The 19,375-nt window shown below is 39.0% G+C and overlaps 1 protein-coding gene across 4 annotated transcripts in view; it reads right to left on the reverse strand.

The window, feature by feature from the left end:
- The window catches only part of RNF19A (ring finger protein 19A, RBR E3 ubiquitin protein ligase), a 59,536-nt gene that overhangs the window by 3,301 nt on the left and 36,860 nt on the right, over positions 1 to 19,375 (reverse strand). For all 4 annotated transcript variants that reach the window (XM_014965624.1, XM_014965622.1, XM_014965625.1 and 1 more), the window contains 7 exons: positions 18,609 to 19,363; positions 12,378 to 12,586; positions 10,271 to 10,415; positions 9,567 to 9,729; positions 4,793 to 4,907; positions 2,589 to 2,750; positions 1,095 to 1,308 (listed from right to left, as the gene is read on the reverse strand). In XM_014965624.1, coding sequence (XP_014821110.1) covers positions 1,095 to 1,308; positions 2,589 to 2,750; positions 4,793 to 4,907; positions 9,567 to 9,729; positions 10,271 to 10,415; positions 12,378 to 12,586; positions 18,609 to 19,225 — 1,625 coding nt within the window. In that variant the 5' untranslated portion in view covers positions 19,226 to 19,363. The remainder of the gene's footprint in view (positions 1 to 1,094; positions 1,309 to 2,588; positions 2,751 to 4,792; positions 4,908 to 9,566; positions 9,730 to 10,270; positions 10,416 to 12,377; positions 12,587 to 18,608; positions 19,364 to 19,375) is intronic.

A 19,375-nucleotide genomic window follows, 5' to 3' on the forward strand; every position in this document is an offset into this window, starting at 1 on the left:
TTTCCAAATGCCTTGTTTATCTATGTTCTGACAGTGAACTGGAAGGGTTTTTTTGTTTTGTTTTCCCCTCTTAGCTCTTTAAAGAGGATAGATTTACCTCACCTAGCAGTCACAGCTTGACACACCTGTCCACACATAAGGGAACTCTTGATGCTGTCCTGCACTCCTCATTCCATATAGCCCAGAATTCCAAATTGCCCAAGAAAATGAGTACTGTTAGCACTTAAGGAGCAAATTCCATCCTGAATCCTTTACAGACACTCCCTTTCCCTTTCTCTTCAGGGTGCAGGACAGCCAACAGCAAGGCCCTAATTGACAGGAGGCACTGAGCTCCTAAGTGACAAGAAGTTGCCACCTCAGCAAGGCCAGGTGCCCACCTGCCTCCCTCCTGCATAAGTCCATTTGAATCCACGCTCCACCCAGGTGTCCTGAAGGCACAGCCTAGCACTTGAAGACACACATTGAACAAGTCTTTTCAGTAGTTGCCAGTGAGAGGACAAGGGGCAACGGGCACAAGTTGGAACATAAAGGGTTCCACTTGAATATGAGGAAGAACTTTTTCATGGTGAGGGTGACGGAGCCCTGGAACAGGCTGCCCAGGGAGGGTGTGGAGTCCCCTTCTTTGGAGATTTTCAAGACCCGCCTGGATGCTCCTGAGTAACATGCTCTGACAAGCTCTGAGTGGTCCTGCTTTGGCAGGGGAGTTGGACTAGATGATCTCTATGGTCCCTTCCAACTCTAAAAATTCAGTGAAATTCAGTGAAGTCAGCAGCTCTGTCTTTGGGGTGAGATGCACCAGGGAACATGCCTGTGTCAGACATGAGGTGCCTCCCCCTAACTCCTGGGTAGCAAGAGAACAAGATGTAGGGCCCCATTCACCCTGAAAAAATGCAACCTCCTTTGAGGATCATGGTCTGGCAGGATCTCTTGGAAATCACCAAGTTTGTCAGAGATGAACTGCTTCCATCTCCCAGAGCCAGCTCCTCTTAATAGGAGCCAATTAAAAAAAAATAAAAATCAAAACCCCAAGTTAATATCACTTCCTCTGCTCACACGTGGAGCAGGACAGTGCAGAGTAGAAGCACAGCTCTCACCTGTTAAAGCAGTTAACCATTGCACTCCCCGAGAGGCTCCCCGTGATGCTGGCCCCAGCCAGGGCCATGGTGCTGGCGGTCTCACTGAGGTTGTCCCGAATGGCTCCTATCCTGTCCATGTGGCTCCCACTGGCGCTCAGGCTGCCCATCAGCCCTCCCACGCTGCCTTCCCCGATGCTGGGGTTGTGCCGCGCCTCGGCCACTGAAGTGGTGTCTAGACAGAAATAAAGGAGCCTTGTCAGTCACAGAACCAGAACTTAGTCGTTTCTAGAACGTGACCACGGAAAATGTTCCTGAAATTATGCTGAGAAAAAGGATTCTAAAACATAATGCAACAAAAAGATAACTTTTCAAAAAAAAATTTAAAAAGGGACCTTTCTTGGAGTTGCTATAGTAGTTACACCTGACATCACATAATTGTATATTATATATGTATATGTATATAACTGGCTTGTATTAGAAATAGTGTGACCAGCAGAAGTAGGGAGGAGATTGTGCCCCTGTACTCGGCACTGGTGAGGCCACACCTGGAGTATTGTGTCCAGTTCTGGGCACCTCAACACAAGAGAGATCTCGAGGTGCTGGAGCGAGTGCAGAGGAGGGCAACGAAACTAGTGAAGGGCCTAGAAGACCCATCCTATGAAGAGCGGCTGAAGGAGCTGGGGCTGTTTAGTATGAGGAAGAGGAGGCTGAGGGGAGACCTCATCGCTCTCTACAACTACTTGAAAGGACACTGTAGAGAGGTTGGGGCTGGTCTCTTCTCACAGGTAATTAACAATAGAACGAGAGGGAACGGCTTCAAGCTCCAACAGGGTAGGTTTAGATTGAACATTAGGAAGGAATTTTTCACTGAAAGAGGGGTCGGGCATTGAAATAGGCTGCCCAGGGAGGTGGTGGAGTCACCATCCCTGGATGTGTTTAAGGGACGTTTAGATGCAGTGCTGAGGGACATGGTGTAGGGGAGGACTTTGTAGAGTAGGGTAGATGGTTGGACTCGATGATCCCAAGGGTCTCTTCCAACCTCGATGATTCTATGATTCTAAGATATCAGTAAGTTAACCATCGACAGGACAGGTAACATGGAGTCAAGGATAACAGAGAGACCCTATCACAAAGGATATTGCCACGTAATTGAATAAGAACATGGATCAGCATTTAGTTCCCCCTGTTATGGAACAAATGAAAGCCAGCAAGCTTCCACAAACCAGTAGTCTGAAAAAGCAGCATTAATTTTATCTTAAAACTTTTACCTATGGAAAAGACTTTACTAGAGTCTGGCTTTGATTAAAACGGGCAAGAAAAGCTTTAATGCTTGTATTACAACTCAAACACAGAGCAGCTGTCCTCATCCGAGAGCTGGTCTTTCAGCAGCAAGCAGAGGTTTTCCTAACTGTATAGTACCTCTTCTGCAAATAAGTACTCTACTATTTAAGGCTATCAAACGTAAGTCACAAAGCCCAAATTTATAGAAAATGAAACACGTAATTTTCTTACCTACAGCTGCATTTGTTCCACCAACATTTATATCATTTTCATCATCAAATTCTATCCTGACACCTTTTCCATTGCCTGCTGACACACCACAGCCCCCACTTCGGCAGAGGGAAATTGGAACAACTCCATACACGTAAGCCAGCATAATAGGAACACCAATACCTACAGAGGAAAGTACAGTATTTCATTAAATGCGACTTATATTTTTGTAGCCTTTCATAAAAGTGATTTCATTTTCCATGATTACTTAATATTTCACACTTGAAAGAAATCAGGAGGGAGCAAAATTAAGAAATATTGGTAAATCGCTAAGGTGAAACGACAGGAGAGTACTTTCAGCAGGCAGAATGTCCTCTACTAGCATTCATATGCTAAGAAGCTTAATGCTTGATTAATTAATACTTCCAGTATGTCCATAACATCTTTTACAAACAAAATAAGAATACTTTAAAGGTTCGTATAAGCTCTATTAGGGACTGTAATAATGTTCCACCTGAGAAACAGAACTAGCAGAGACCTATTGCAAATGTTACTCAACTAAAAATGAATTCTACTAATTTAATAAGGGGCTTAATTTTGCATCCACTCAAGTCAGACAGGGTTTTGCTATCAATTTAATAGGACTTAACATTATTATTATCGTGGGATCTTTCATACTTCTTGTATCACACTGATCCAATTTAAAAATTTTAATTATACATGTTTTCCTTAGAAGTAAACAATTCTGTGGAGCAGGCTAGCTGGAGTTAAGGGAAACCAGTGAAAAGAGCCATGGGCTAAAGTGCACGCAGATATACACACACATCCATCCCACCACTTCTAGCAGATCGTGAAAATTACTCCCTTGGTATATGGATTAAACCTTTGCTGATGGAAGTACACAGAAGGCACAGAAAAATGGTAGCCTGAAGAGTGGCAAGGTGGTACATTCTGAAAAAGCTGGGACAGAGCACACCCAATGCACAGGCTCCTCAGTCTGACCTAAAAGAAGGGTTATAGGAAGCCCCTTTCACTAGCAATTCCTCTGCATTCAAAGAGGAAATCCATATCCTCAAGGAAATTTTTCTGGAAGCCATGTAATGCCCTGAGACTGGAGGCCATGTGTTAATGGCAGCGGGGCAAAAGCAAAAACTCCACAAAATAAAACCCAACTGCTTTCTCTAAAAGACCAAGTTATCTCTGGTCAGGAATAAGAAACAGCTTGAAAGAATGTGGTAAAGTAGACTTATAAATACATCCATGAAACTTTGTGCCCCACTCACTGTTTCACAGGGATTTGGCACCACAGCTACATGAGACCAATGCAGTGCACGCAGACAACAGAGAGTTTTATGACTACAATATCTGCCTTCGCACAGGGCTCAGCTATTTAAACAAGCGGTTTAAAGCCACAGATTTGTGTTCCATTTAAACTGTCTAACTGCTAAAGGCAGCCCTGCTTTCCTGAGGCCACTCCTTCCTCTCAGTGCTCTACTTCTGGCACAAGGGGGAACACTACGAACACAACTGCCTGGTGAACGGGACCAGGGGACTGATCCAGCTTAAAACTAAATGGTGGGTCTTAATGTGACTCAGGTACCCACAGCAGCTTGTTGTGCAACTGTAACGATACCTCTGCTGCAGCAAAGAAGCAAGGCAGCACTGGGCAAGTCCAATCCTTTCAAAAAACCAGGGTCTGTTTGCACTGATCTCGAAATTATATGGCAAGACAAGGATTTTGTAGCGTACAGCCAGATTTTCCTCAAATGCTATCCTCAACAGTAATGTGATAGAATTCAAGCTGACTCCCAGAGCATAACAAATAGTTTGTCAACTACTGTCATGTTAAGTGTAAGAGACTTCTGTGTTGAGAAGAGTTTGTTTGTATTTGAATAACTAACTTCGTATCAATCTGTGGCAACATTTTTTTTCTTGGGTCATTTAAAGCGGCTTTAAATACTTCAGCTTTAAAAGCCAAATATAACAATGAAGCTTCAATTTGTAACATAAAAATTGTTTTTCATCCTTTGTTGCAGCATCTCCTGAAGTACTGTATTCTCCATCCTGCCCCAATAAATGTGTATAACCTCAGACTCATCATTGTCTCTGTTCCTTCACTTGCAAAAGGAAACTATAGGGCTTATCTCTGCTGTTTTATTCGTGCATGCTTAGAGAGTTCTAGTTGCAAAGCGCTACCAAGACACAAAATAATAACATTTGCTTACCTACAGTTACTGCAGCTACAACTGGAGAAACAATTACAGATAAGGTTACACCACCTGCTATAGCCAAGTTTCGCTTGTGCTTTGAAATGTCTTTGCCTTCATATCGATTGTGAATCTTGAGAGAAGAAAAGAAGAAAGGGTTTTTAGAGTATTATCATCATCAATAATACATTGCTGCAAGGATGGAAGAACTGACATATAGTTTGGAATCTGTACCCTGCTCTCTTCCAGAGAGACCATATTCTATGTCACAGTTTATTCCTTATCTTAAAGAAAATTTATGCATTCCTTAATTTTAGGCAACTTCTTAAAAGTCAGAAGTCCTCCCACCCAGCAACTAAGCACTTACTTTCAGCCTCAAGTTAAAGGAACTAAATCATTGAACAGTTTGTTTGTTTAATCATTACTCCAGCTTACATGGTTGGAAACAGTAGACAATTTTCAGGATCAAAGAATTACCACATCTGATCAAATTGACACTTCTTATTCCCAGCCATCTTTCCCCTGAACAATACTGAGTGAAACCTTCATAGATTACTAAATTTATGGAAATGGAGACTGACATAAGCGTCATGAAAACCTTGTAGAAAGGCAGCCTTCATCAACCATAGCCAGGATGGGGGGAGGGAAGCAGTGGGGGGCAGAACAAGAACTCCATCAAGGCAGGAAATATTTTAGCAAACCTGGGTCTTAGCTGTGCTACTCTTTACAGAGGAATCTGCTAACCAAAACCCTTACTGATGGTTCAAGTCTGCAATAACTCTGAAATGTGACTGCCTCAAACTTATCTGCTACAAATCCCACATGAACTGAAAGACCTTTGAAAAACACTCTTTCGCAGACATGTCCCATTTTGTGTATTTCATTGACTCTCTCTAGGAATACAGCTTTTCAGGGACATGTGCTTCATCTGTCATCATTCTTGGTTAAGATGTAATTACAAAGGAACAATAGGTCACTATCTTAATGCTTGTCATAAGGTTAAGTTAATCCTTGCTACAGCTAAAGAGGAATACAAAGGAGTCCTAAGAGGATAATCACAGTATTTTTACATCAATATGCTACTGAGGGAAAAAAAAAAAAAAAAAAACAAGAAATGGGCTGGAATTTTTATTAAATGCTGTGTTTTCTAAATTATAATTTCAATAGTGATTTGGTAGGGTAGTTCTCATTTTGAAATAAACTTAAAGTATTTGTATTTGTTTGGGCTAGACAGGCAAGGAAAGGGCAGAGAAGACAATGCACTTTGTATAAAGAGAATACCCTGAGGTAGATTATACAAAGAGTAACACAGACTGAGGGAGCACCTGAATGTGGAATATACCTATGGATTAGAAAGGAAAAATTGAACAAGAACACTCTCACAGTATAAGCGTGTAAGAATTACAAACACAGGAAGTTCAGGTTTCATGGGGCTCTGAGCAATTAGCAGGATCATCTCAGGCACTGAATTCTACTGTTATGGGCAATTTTAACTACCCAAACAAAAGGCATCCAACAAACAAAGATACCTGTAAAGGCTACTGGATTCCTTGAACATAAAGCAACAAAAAGGGATGGAAGGGAGTGGTTATAGAGAAGAAACTGATTGAAAACATCAAGATAGAAGGTTACATTCATAGGAATGACTATGAAGTAAGAGACTTCAGAATATTGAGTAAAGAATAAAGAACATCCAAATAAGAATACTGGGCCAAATGAAGAGGGATTTCAATAAATGCAGAAAAAACAGGAGGCTAACAAGACTTATATCTATGAAGAGAGAGGACTAGCACTTCCTTATGGAAACTCTATCACAGCACAAACTCTTCCAGTGCAGGAGACAGACGGAATGTTGTAAAAGAACAACGAAGTTTCCTTTACAGAAGCAGCAGCAGCATTAAGAAAATAGAAAGTAGGTCAGATTGCTATGACTGGGTATAAAGGAACAGCATGAGGGTGTCAGGACAAAATCAGAAAGGTTAAAATAGAGGAGACAAAAAGCAAGGGACATCAAAGTCAACAAGAAATTATTGTACAAGTACACTGCTAGTAAGAGGAAGACCAAAATGGATCAATCTGCTATTTAACAAAAAGGAAAGACAGCCAGTGCATGAAACTGGAGGCCTGTTCATTTTTTTTTTTCCTTTCAGTTGCCACTAAAGATCAACTGTGAGCCAGGTGACTGGTGACAAAGGAGTAAGATCTGTAGGAAAACAGCAGGTTAGAGTGTTCTTACATGAGTTGATCTGAAAAAAATGTCTCAGCAGGCCCAATTTCAGAACCACTAAGAATAATTTTTTGAAAATTGTTATTCATAGAGATGTCTGAAAAAAAAGCCAGGAAAACTGGAAAAAGTTAAATTACAATGATAATCTTTAAAAAGGTATAAAACAAGAAGCTTGAAAATTCAAGACCAGTGAACTGAACTTCAACTTCCTGAAAAGTGGGAACTTGTAGATACTAAAGCAAATGTAGGAAATAGAGGCCACACTTACTTTTTTCAATTAGAAATCACACTGAATAATTTCCTTCTGTGACAGCTAACTAGCCTTGAGGATGTGGAGAAACAGATGTCACACACTGACCAGAAAATTTTGATATTTGCTTGTATGACAGGTTAAAATGGTCCAGACAGAAAATGGACTAGAGAAATCTACTATTAGCTTAATGTAAAACTGACAGAAAACATCCCAGTTGACCTTAGTTTTTTTTACTCCTCAAATTGAAACTCTTCACCCTATACTTCTACCAACAGATATGCCCTAGATCCAAGAGTACTCAACATTTTTGTTAGCCTGGAAGATGGAAGGAGAAGGATGTGTGTGTTGAATTTCAGGCCAATAAAATCTGGCAAGGTTGCAAGAATGCCAGAACTCATACTGGTCTTGAGAAGTTGACAAAATGGCCTGCAATGACTAAGATGTAACAATGGTAATGAGTTCAAGATCACCCTTAGGAAGAGAGCAATTGACTAATTATCAGTATGGTGGGGAAGGGTACGTGTTTTAGAGTACACAAATGAAAATAGCATGTTTTTGAGAAGAGGTAACTCGCAGTCATATGCACAGGATCACCCTTTCATTTAGGTCAGCAGTAGCAAAGCTTCAGCTTCACTGCTCTATTGAAAGTGGACAAAAACAAAGGCGGTACGAACAACTGGAAGGAAATCCAGAACAGAAGATGAGAATCAGAGATCTAAACCAGTGTATTTTCTTGACAGTTTCTCAAGAAAAACTGGAAGTGCTAGGTTCATTTAGAGGTTAGAATGAAAGTGGCCTTCAAAATCATCAAGTATGTAATGGGATATTGCACAACAAAAGGATTCTTTGTCAGCTGAAGACAGGGCAATAAGAATTCAGTGTAGGAAGAGAATTTACATTTTTGTTAGAAAAATAAATTTGACTAAAAAAGCTAGGCTTGAAGAGCCTGTGGAATCTCCATCATCAGATGTTTTGAAGAAAATTACAGAGAAGAATGACCATTAAGCAGTGGGGTACAATGGAAATTCTCATGAGGCTGCCCTCGGAAACTGACTTTCTAAGACTTTACCATTAATACATGAAAGGTGCTCAGTGATGGGGACCTATCCCAAAATCTAATAAGAAAAGCAAAACATTCAATAGTAATTTGAAACAAGTAACTGCTGCATTCTTCCTCTTACCAGTTATAAGGTTCCAATGACCATACAGGACTAAGATGAAACAGAACAGAAGAGTCAAAAAAAAAACCCAAAAAAACTGTAGCAGAAGGTAGAAGTACTTGCTTGGAAGAAAAGGATGAAAAAGAATACAGTGGAAGAGCTGCATCCCTGCATTTTTTGTCTAGCAGCAGCAGCTTGTGAGAGAAACACTCCCCTCCCTCCCCAATAAATGCAGATTTGTGTCTGCCCCAGTGACTGTGAGAACCCATGCAGAAAAACAGATCTTCTGGTTATGCCATCCAGGACGTGTAACTAAACACTTAGCACCTGCTGAACCAAACCAGCATTTCAAAAAGCCCATTTCCAAAAGATCTGAATAATTTACTACTTTATCCTAAATTACAAATAGGAGATGTAATTATCTTCTGTTTTCCTTGCTATTTGTCATTTACTTTACATTAAAAGCTATCTGTTGTATTTTTGAAAGGAAATACATCAACTGCCTTCTGATTAACATGGTCATTTCTAGCTGACTCCTACAAACAGTAAAATAAAGCCAGCTGCTGCCCAGCTACCTGCCCTGAACACTGCTCCACATGGGGGACTGGCCCGAGGCAGTAAACAAGCTGTGAGTATAAATACTTAAGTGTGTGCATGCATAAACCTATGCATTAATATTATACTACAATATAGTAGCAGGATTTTATACTACAATACTGTAACTATCTGCTTTTAAGAAATAAGAAAGATTTTCTTTTTGTCTTCCTTCTCCTCTAAATATTGTTTATTTCTAAGGGACACAAGGGAAACTAGGGGTTAAAAATAGAGCAGTTTTGAAAAAGCATGCGAGAACTTTCATGGCAAGATGCAGAAATCAGAAATTGTTTGGTGTCTTGCTCTGCCTGTTTTAAGAGGAACTACATTCTTAAAAACACTGCTTCTCCTTCCTGTATAATTAAAACAAATATCCTTAAACAATCCAGGAGCTGGTTTGTTTGTTTTTGGGGGGCTGTTTGGGGATTTTTTGGTGGGTTTTTTTTTCTTTTCTTTTTTTTTTTAAAGGGCTGGTGAAGATAGCCAACTGACTATAGTATTGCCCAAGTATGCAGAAGGTAAAACCTGAAGCATATGAGGAGTTGTAGCACATTTTACCTTACGTCCCACGTATACAGGAATTCCAATAATCATAGCAGGAATAGCTATGCCAGCGATTAAGGCAATTCCTACAGGAGCTCCAACAAGTGTCCCTAGTTGCCACAGTATTTTCTTCTTACGGCTCCATGGTTTCTTTCCCCAAAATGTGCAACCTGATGGGCTAATAGAAAGAAGTAAGAAAATTGTAAAGAAATTGTAAATACAGCAATGTAACTATACACTACTGAACTCTTCTCTAGTTATTGTTCTCAGGTTCAAGTTACAGATGTTACAAATACCAAATATTCTGTTATTTCTTCAGATTTTTTTTGCCTTTCCAGCATATTTTGCAATGTAAAGAGAAGCATATTGCATATTACCACATGCCAATCTGTGATTCACATGTTGTATTGCTTCCTTCGAAGACAATACAGCAGTATGAAGACATCAATAAAAACAGTGGATATGTTCATTTAAGCACTTCATTTCTTACACTAAATACATGTTGCATGCATAAAACTTGGAAAAATATTTTAAGATAAAAAATAACAAAGCACTAATTTAAATACACACATTGAAAATTAACCTAATTCTCAGATACAGATACTTCAACTGTGATTCTCCAACAGGAAGAAAGACAAACTTACAGCACCCAGGAATCTATTTCTAGATACTTTAGAAAACAAATTAGCAACCACATAGATCTTTTTTCTTAAATGTACCTTAAATAATGTAAATCTGAGATCTCTTTCATACACAGCCAACAGAATTCACAGCCACAGACAGCACAAGTCATATGATTGCAGCTTCCATCATTCATCTTTATTATATAAGCAGCACAGCGTGGGCATGGCTTTATGTCATCAGCTGTTTAAAAATGAATATTAAGATCATATCAGTTCTTTAGACAAGCAGATTTAATCAAAATATAGACATCTGTTTGGGAAAACTGATTGAGCCATTATCTGAAAAATGGAAGAAATACATTATAAGTTTGCTTTACAAATCTTGATTTGGCAATGACTTTATAGCTATTTGCATTTGTAAACCTTGGACCAAGTAAAACTAATGAAAACAAGACATATTAGATCACATTCAAGTAATTGAATAGTTAATGCATACACTATGTTCAAGATTTTTCTAAGCTTAATGCAATATATATTAGTTGGATATTAAATATGTATGTTAATACAGGACTGATAACACGGTCTCCTTAAATATAATCCTCTTTCACATTTCGTGCTGTTATGAATCTTTTACTTGAATATTCTGTCTCCACCCTGTTATTTCTTCTTATCTTAATGTGGAAGAGGAGATAGATTTAAGTGCATTTCTTTGGTATCACCAACCTCCTTGAGTCCTTTTCACAGCCCTACTTAATACTTAGCTACTCCCTAGAAAAAAAACATACTGTAGCAAAAAGAAAATTCTGGAGGCTCTTCTTGTTCTTGAGTCAAATATTGAAAAACGCGGTTAAGTGATTAGCTCTATCATTAACAAAGGGGTCATTGAGCAACGGTGAAATACTTGTACACTGACACAACCACAGTTGTGATCTTCGCTCCTTCACGTTACTGCTTAGTGTCTGCACTTTGGGACAAACTTATGACTCACAGCAGCAAAAGTAACTTGCAGCTCCTAGTGCAGAAGTCCAAGTTTACTGCCTCTGTGCTACCAGGTAGGACAAAGGGAAAAGAGAGGTTCTATTTGGTATAAGTGTACCCAAAGAGGTGCAGTAGAAAATGAAACCTCTATGAACTCCAGTGCACAAGGAGAGTGAGCAGCTGAAAGGAAGCACCAGTTAGTCCCAGGTGGGAACAGATGCAGAACCTGCAGGGCAGTACCTAAGCTCTTACAGCACAGGTACAGCAGAGCTACGGCTGTTCATGCTGGGAAGGACCAAGAAGGAAAGGAGGTAGCACGCTAATTTATTTAAAGTTAATTATTAAATGTATTTGAAAAACTAGAGCAAGATTTTTTAAGGCAAGTTGGGGTGCCTTGTTAAAATAAGCCAGCACAAACAATAAATTAGAGATTCCCAAATCTAGGGCTGGATTGGAAAACAGCAGCTCTAACTACATTCAAGGTGCAAGAAAGACTCTTTCCTCTAAATATCTACCTTATTTGGTCAGGTAGACACAAAAGCTGCCAAACAGATCAGAGTTTAGTGTAATTTAGAGCCAACTCTTATCAATAGCAAACTGAATGACTGCTCTGCAAAATACTACTCTGAAGAGTTTACTCCCTTTTTGGGGGGGTTGAAAACAAGCTCAGTTTTAAGAGATGCAATTGTTTGCCTTCTGGTAGACAAGACAGATGAGCGTTTTATTGAAAAACAGAAATTTGTACCAACAAACATAGATGTCAAATATCAGAGCTGCATCAGACTAACATTCTACTTTGAATGTAAAAAAAAAATCAGTGGTTTGGAGTTTAAACAGCTTTTATTATTAGCAGCCCTGTGAAATTTCACCTACAGTAGAGAAAATAAGTGTTCCCAGTGTGTAAGTGATACAACTAATGAAGTCAGCGTGCCAAACACAGAGACTGCTTTGCAGCAAGTTCCTTTGACTTCATATTTTTCAGCTACGAAGTTAAGAATTTAAAATGCTAACAAGCCTCTGAGATTGAAGTCGGGTGCTCTGGATGCAAAGTACTTCAAATTATAACATTTAAAATTTGAATTCAAACTTAAAACTGTATAGTTTATATTTCTGAAACACAAAGTAGCTAGTATCTACCATGCTACTATTCAGTTCTTTCATTTTTACAGTTAATTATGCAACTGTACCAAAAAGATATTAGACATGGTATCCTAATCATAACTACCTGCTGCTCCAGATTCCTGGCTGTAGCTAATAGATGAAGAGCGGATTGTTCTGAGGCGCAGACTTTGGGCTCTCTCCTGGCGAGCAGCGTCGCAGGTCTGGTTGGGATGCCAGATCTGCTTACAGTGGTAGCAAAACTCAGTTCCACAGCCTTCTCGTCCACACGTGAGTTTGGGGCAGCTGGCACATCCAAAAGCGATGACAGCATACCTTCAATGGTCAAAAGAGGCAAGAGAAAATTTTGTTAATAAAACCAGTCCTATCTATAGACTAAAGCGACAAGACAGCTGCCAGAGGTGAAGTGGGTACAAAGGCAGTGGGCATCAGGAACTGACATTAGGTGTCCAGCACAGGTTCCCTACCACCTCCTTCCACAACTCCATCACTATTGCATTAGATTAAGACTACAGAAATACAACAGTGTAATGCTTTGTTTCCACCCCACTTTAATAACTTCATGTAGTACTGAATATACTGTATTTATGGCTGAATGCAGTCTTGTAAGGTTTATGATCAGAAAGCAACCACAATCTAGAAGAGCAGGACAATAAAAACCAAAAAAAGGTATTTAAATAGCTAGAAAAGGTTATAGTTTCAGAAGTGTCCCAGTCACTATGAGCGTGTCTAAGCTTGACCCTTTCTATAATCTGGGAGGATCCCTGCTAAGGGATCTGTAGTGCAATCTACTACCGTAAAGGCATCTGATTTGGTACTGCATGATATTTTAATATTTTACTGGTTGCCTTTTAATCACAAACACCACTATTCACCCTAAATAGATGTTTGCTTACTCTTTATACTTCGAAGTGTCAAGAAACCCCGAAACAAGTACTTACTAAATTTCTCTTTTTTTTGACAATTTTTTATACATTTCAAACTGTAAATGCAGAAATTGAGAAGAGTTCAGGACCTCACTGCCACCTTTACTCTGAAATACTATGGAGCAAAAAGTTCCAGAAACGTTGAGACTTACAAAATTGTGTTGCACTGTTTGGTAATCAGACACTACATGAACAATTCTATACAATGACAGAGTTGTTACCACAAATCAATTCCTCCATCAGGTTTGCATTTTAAAGTTCACATGATAAAAATACAGACAATGTGTATTATAGTTCATATTAATACAAAATATAAATATATATATACACACACATGTGCCTTCATCCCTACCCTCTGTAGTTTTTTAAATGATTTTATGCAATAACTTGCTTTTCAATAGAAAACAACACAAGGTCCACCAGTGAACACTTAAAACAGATCTACAGTTTTATTCATGTGAACAGTCCCCCTCAATAGACTTCAACAGATTTACAAATGCAGCAGGGCTTAAATTTATGGCTGTTCAAATTAAGGTAGTTTTATTTCGAAAGACTAAATTGTTTATTTTTACCCCCTCCCCAATTTATAGCAGTTGCATAAAATTAACTTAAAATATTCTTTATCAGTAATGATACTAAAAAAAAAATTATTCTCACTCACATACCTATCAAAAATTTAGCTATTTTAGAGTAAACTCTTTAAAGTTAATGCAAGTCCTGTCCCTTTTGTCAAGTGTTTTAAAACAGCATGTTTGAGGTTTCCCCCCCTTGCAAGATTTTCCATAAATAGAAGCATTCAACCTTTAGCATTCAATTTACAGATGATGCAGTTACAAATAAAACTAAGATAGAAGCTTGTTTTCAAATATTTCTTACTTTCCAAGTAAAAAAATAGTTTCAGTAATTGCTAGACTACTCTATATTGTTGCCAAGTTAATCAGCTCTATTTTCCTCACATACAGCATCTGAAGGGCTAATTGCTTTGTATGTACACAAAGAGACTCTGATCCAAACACTTCTTCAACACACAGGGACGCATCCAAGACTCACTAACGTTATATCAAAGAATCTCAAGCATAGGCCACAGAATGAAGTACCAATTTATATTCTGCCTCCTATTGCTAATAAAGATTGGGCACATCCCTGAAAGCTCTCCCCATTTGGAGAGCCTTTAGAAAGTAAGATGTATTGGTATGCCTTTAGAAAGTAAGTTTTTAGACCAGAGCAAATCTCAGTTCAAACTGCACAAATTTACAGGTGTAATTTCAACATTTTGCATTCATTTTACAGGTGATGTGAAAGCCAAATGCTATTGTTAAGCTGAGAAGGGACAAACAACCAAATTCAAAGTAATAACAAGTAAAACAAAACCCAGAGTCATTTAATGAATTGATCAATTGAAGATTAATTGAATTAATTGATGAAAGGATGTACAGTGAGAAGAGAAGAGGAATGAAGGATGTGTACTGCTTTGTCCAATCTGCTTTTAGGTTGACAAAGATAAGAAAAAAAAATCTAGGAATCGCCATTCTTCTAATAATGTCAGCAATACAATCTCCGTGCAAAACCATTAAATAATTCAGAAGAAAAAACAATATATTTGGAATACTGATTCACTAAGGTTTGTTAAAATGACATTGGAAAACTGGTACGAAGAAAAGAATCTCAAAAAATTAGTCTGGAACAAAGGTCAAGAGGTTTCCTTATCCGTGCTCCTTCCCCAGGGAAAGGTCACCTATTTGCCAGCATCCCTTCCCAAGCCACTGCAGGGAGGTTGCAGCTGGCCCACACTTTTACAGTATTTCCAGCTAACAACAACTGTCAGGGCAACAAAAGCCAAGGATGAAGTGGCCCAGGGTCAGACCGTGGTGCCAGCAGTATGGACCACTTCTGGCATTGGACTGCTTCAGTGCCAGAGACCCCACAGCCCGTCCAGGGCATAACTACTGCAAGAGGCTCTCCTCCAAACTAATCCATAGTCCTCTTCTTGGGAAGATCCTAACTTCTCCACTGGGACAGGACAAGTAGTAATACAATTAATACTGTAGTTACCTTTGTTTCAAGATCCATTTGGTTCCAGTTTTACCATTTATAGGATCCAAATAGAGTGAAAGACAGTTAAAAAAGTATTTATTTCTTGACTATTCTTTGGTGTTTTCTGAGAACACAGGGGCTGACAACGTAGAAAAACCCCATTCTAACAGACTAACCTCGCTTCCTCCTCACTCTTCCCCCCTCCTTGGGGCAAAGTTTTTAATTATTATTTGCTCTTTATCTGGTCCAGATCTTTGTGCATGTGCGATTCCCAAACTCTGAACCAATATTACATGAGATGCTTCATCAATGCTGAGGACAGCTGAAGCATTGTCCTGCACCATCCACTCACTTCCTTCTTTTACCTATTTGTGCAATAAATTTTCTGACCACAATGCTCTACTTTGCACCTATTTCCTATTTACCACAGTACTTGTTTCTTATTTTAAAAACAACTACAGGAAATAATGCTACCCTCTGAAGTTATTGCACCCATCCTACTTTGGAATTAATTGCAAATTAAGTAAATGCATTCCATCCAGCTCCTTCATAAAATATTTCATCCATGCTAAAACCAGGTCAGCTACCATCAGAAGCCTAATGCATTCTGCCAGTACTACACATCAAAAACTGTTCAGAAAAAAAAAAAGCCCTCAGTTTTAACTGCATATTGTACAAAGTTGATTACACTTGCCAAAGCAATTAGAAATTGCGACTACTGTTGTACCACCTAATTGGTAAAGCAAACGTCTGCTGATCTGAAGCCTCTGCTTACTGTATGTGATACCTCATCTTTGAACACTGTTTGTTAGCACAGGCTGTTCAGTCAAAGTCTTGCTTCCCTAAACCTCACACCTGTACAATTCCTTCCTCTATCCTCCTATGTTCCACGGCAACACTAAATCCCCGTTACTCCTTTCTATACTGCTCTCACTTCTCCTTCCCACCTCCTCTGGGTGCTTCTCCCAGCTCCCCTGGCTAACAGGGAGGGGAGAGACCAGGACTCCCAGCAAGGAATATACCGACTTGCCAGATGGTGTTATGGTGGTTGCCCAGAAGCCCAAATTTGAAAAGGTAAATGTAGGATTCATATGCAGGCATTTCTTTTGCTGGAGGCATTATTGATGGTCTCTCTTTTGCTCAGTATTATGTTTTGGGTTTTTTTTTTTCCCCAAAACTTCTTGCATTAACTCATGCTGAATGCTGAACCCCCTCTGCTCAACATATTTGAGGGTGGTAAAGGTTTCAAAAGCTATCAGCAGGATGGGAAGAATGGGAAAAAGACAAAACATGATCGCAAGAGCTCTTGTTTCTTTAGGATGACAACCATAAAGAATGATCCTGCTGAGAAGTATCCAAGTAACCATCCTGATCTGATTTTAAACTAGGAATGGGAATTCAGTGAGGGGGTACTAAAAAGGTGCATTAAAAACAGAATCCATCTATCACTGTGAAGTATTTCCCTACCACGTGAAATATATTAGGAAAAAGCTGTGTTGTCAAAGGTACAGTTAAGGTCACTGTGTATAGTACTAGTTTGTTCCCCTCACACAAACACTGGCACAGTTGAGCTGTCTGGCAATATACTGTGTTTTCCACAAAATTCCACCCTCAGAGTAAGGAGCATGCAGTAAGCAGTTCTGGAGCAAAGATTCACATATTTGCTATATACTAACACATTGCTGTGGTCCCACATGATTGCATGGTACTCTAACTTTGCTCTGAAGACCTAATTTTTATTTTTATAATGGTATTACCTATAGCAATTATCACTGCAGTTTCTGACCATTTAAAGATACTTAGGATTTTTTAAAAAGAAGATAAAAATGAGGCACAAAAAATATGCAAGGTAAAAAGTCTCCATTAAACAAATCTGCCTTAGTCTACTTACTGAAGTACTAAAAAACTGTCTGAATCACTGAAGCATGGTTTAAAAGAAAATGGTGTAACAGTTCTTATACGCTTCCCCTTACCTTGAGTAACAACAGTTTGTTCAGAACATAAAAACTCAGGGAAACTTAAGCAAAGCATACTCCTGCCTATTAAATAATGTCTTCTAGTGGTTGTTTTCTTTTGCAGTATCAAAACATTATTAGCAAGCTGTACTGTTTCTGTCCACATGAATTTATTACAAGGTCATGCAACCAATCCATCTCTCAAGCAATTTTTCCTTCTCTGCTCAAACTACACCAGAGCAATGCCACTCACTTAGGACAAGAGGACCTAAGAAACTACTACCTTTCCCGACCCTGCTTTCGATCCACATTTGTAAATTCTACTTCATTTAAAGTAAGAAAGCAAAATTGCATTTCAAATACATTTCTTAACATATCATTTAAATTTGAAAGCTTCCCAAACATTAAGCACCTGAACATTAATATTGGAACATTTAATCTAATAGTCCTGTTTTGCTTATTCTCTTCCAGCATCCTTCCTTTTCTTCTTTCTACTTATTGCTCATCTGTGAGGCTTTGAAACAGAGATGTCATCTTCCGTGAGGTTTTTACTGTGTGCTGCTCATCCGGATTGCAGTCATGGCTATAACCTTTAGACATTATGATAATGCAAGCAATCTCTAGAAAAGCAACTTGCTGAAGAATGGCATTATGAGACACTAACAGCAGAAAAGCGTGATGAGCTGCTCAGTAGTATTCAGCCTCCTCATGTCAGAATTCAGAATGGTTTCAGAACTGTTTAAGTACTAAAGCAATGTTAAAACATTACGTTTCTCAGACAATTAACAGGAACAAACTGATTATTATCTTACATCAGAATCCTGTTGACAGGCAACAAGTGTTGTCTCAACCAGCCACAAGAAGGAAGATATCTGAAGCTGGAGAGGCCTTTTCATTGAAAGAAAGCCTTCAATCATTTTTCACAATTAAAAAAAAACACCAAAATTCCCACTGTGCTTTAATAAATGGACGAAGTTAAAAGTACAGCCACCAAATTTTCAATTCTCTCTCATCTGAGCTTTGCATTGTTGCCTTGGCAGTGCAAGCCATCCAATTGTTTTTTTGCCTGCTGTAGATACATAGCAACCACCTACCAATAAGTTTCATGACATTGCTGAAATCCCCTCTGGGCAGGGGGGGGAAGAAGTCCTACTTGAAGAGTTTTATTTTAGAAGGTGGGTTGTGGTGTGGTTGTTTGGGTTTTTTTGTTGTTCTGGTTTTTGTCTGTTTTGGTGGGGGTTTTTTTGGTGTTTTGTTTTAAAGAGAATTCTGCCTGCTACCTACTCATACAACACATAACAAAACGCTAAAGTTAAGTAATTAACTTTTCAAAAAGCATAATGCTGTGAATATTACCTATTTAGGCTGTCACTTTTTTTTTTTTACTACTTTTTTTTTTAGATATTGGGAAAAAGTACATACCCACAATCTGGAGCTGGGCACCACCTACAATCAGGATCCGCAACCAGCCACCGCCTAAGCATAAACTCTTCGTATTTTTCCATCAAGATGTCATCATTTAATATCAAACGAATGTCATGAGGATTAAATCGTTCTGAGCATTCTGGACAGCTAATATTAACTCTGCTCTCGGAGATTTCTATCCGGAGATACTGACGCAAGCAATCCACACAGGATCTATGGTGACAAGTCATTATCTCCGGGAACCTGTCCTTGGAGTGCCGCAAAAGGCACAAGGGGCATTCCATGAAGTCTCCACTTGGTTTGCTGCTAGAGGTTGTTCCGTTATCAGAAGAGGTACACGTGGAGAAAATTGAGTTCTTGTCCGTACACATTTCTGAATGAATACTTTCAATACTTGCAATTCCATCAACACCTCCATTTAAATCCCTAGACTTGCGTTTTGTGTCTTTTTTTCTCCGAAAAAGAGAGCCCAACGAAATTCTTCTTTTCTTTGGTGCCTTTTTAACTGATGGCAAGCTCACAGAGGAAGCAGAAGACTGGAGGTCCCGATCAGAGCCCATTTGCCGATGTAAACTCATGTCTAGGTCACTCATCAGAAATGGGTTAAATTTCATATACAACCCTAATCATGTTTAAGGATCAAAATAATAGAGTCAGAGGATACAGGCATAGCGTTATGTAATCCAGTTTGAGAGTCTTCATGCAGAAAATTCACATGTATCCGCTTCCAGCAAATTCTTCAGAGGAATTCCCTATATTTAGGA

The sequence above is a fragment of the Calidris pugnax genome, unplaced genomic scaffold (genome assembly GCF_001431845.1).
Source record: "Calidris pugnax isolate Ruff unplaced genomic scaffold, ASM143184v1 scaffold41, whole genome shotgun sequence".
Classification (NCBI taxonomy): Eukaryota; Metazoa; Chordata; class Aves; order Charadriiformes; family Scolopacidae; genus Calidris; species Calidris pugnax.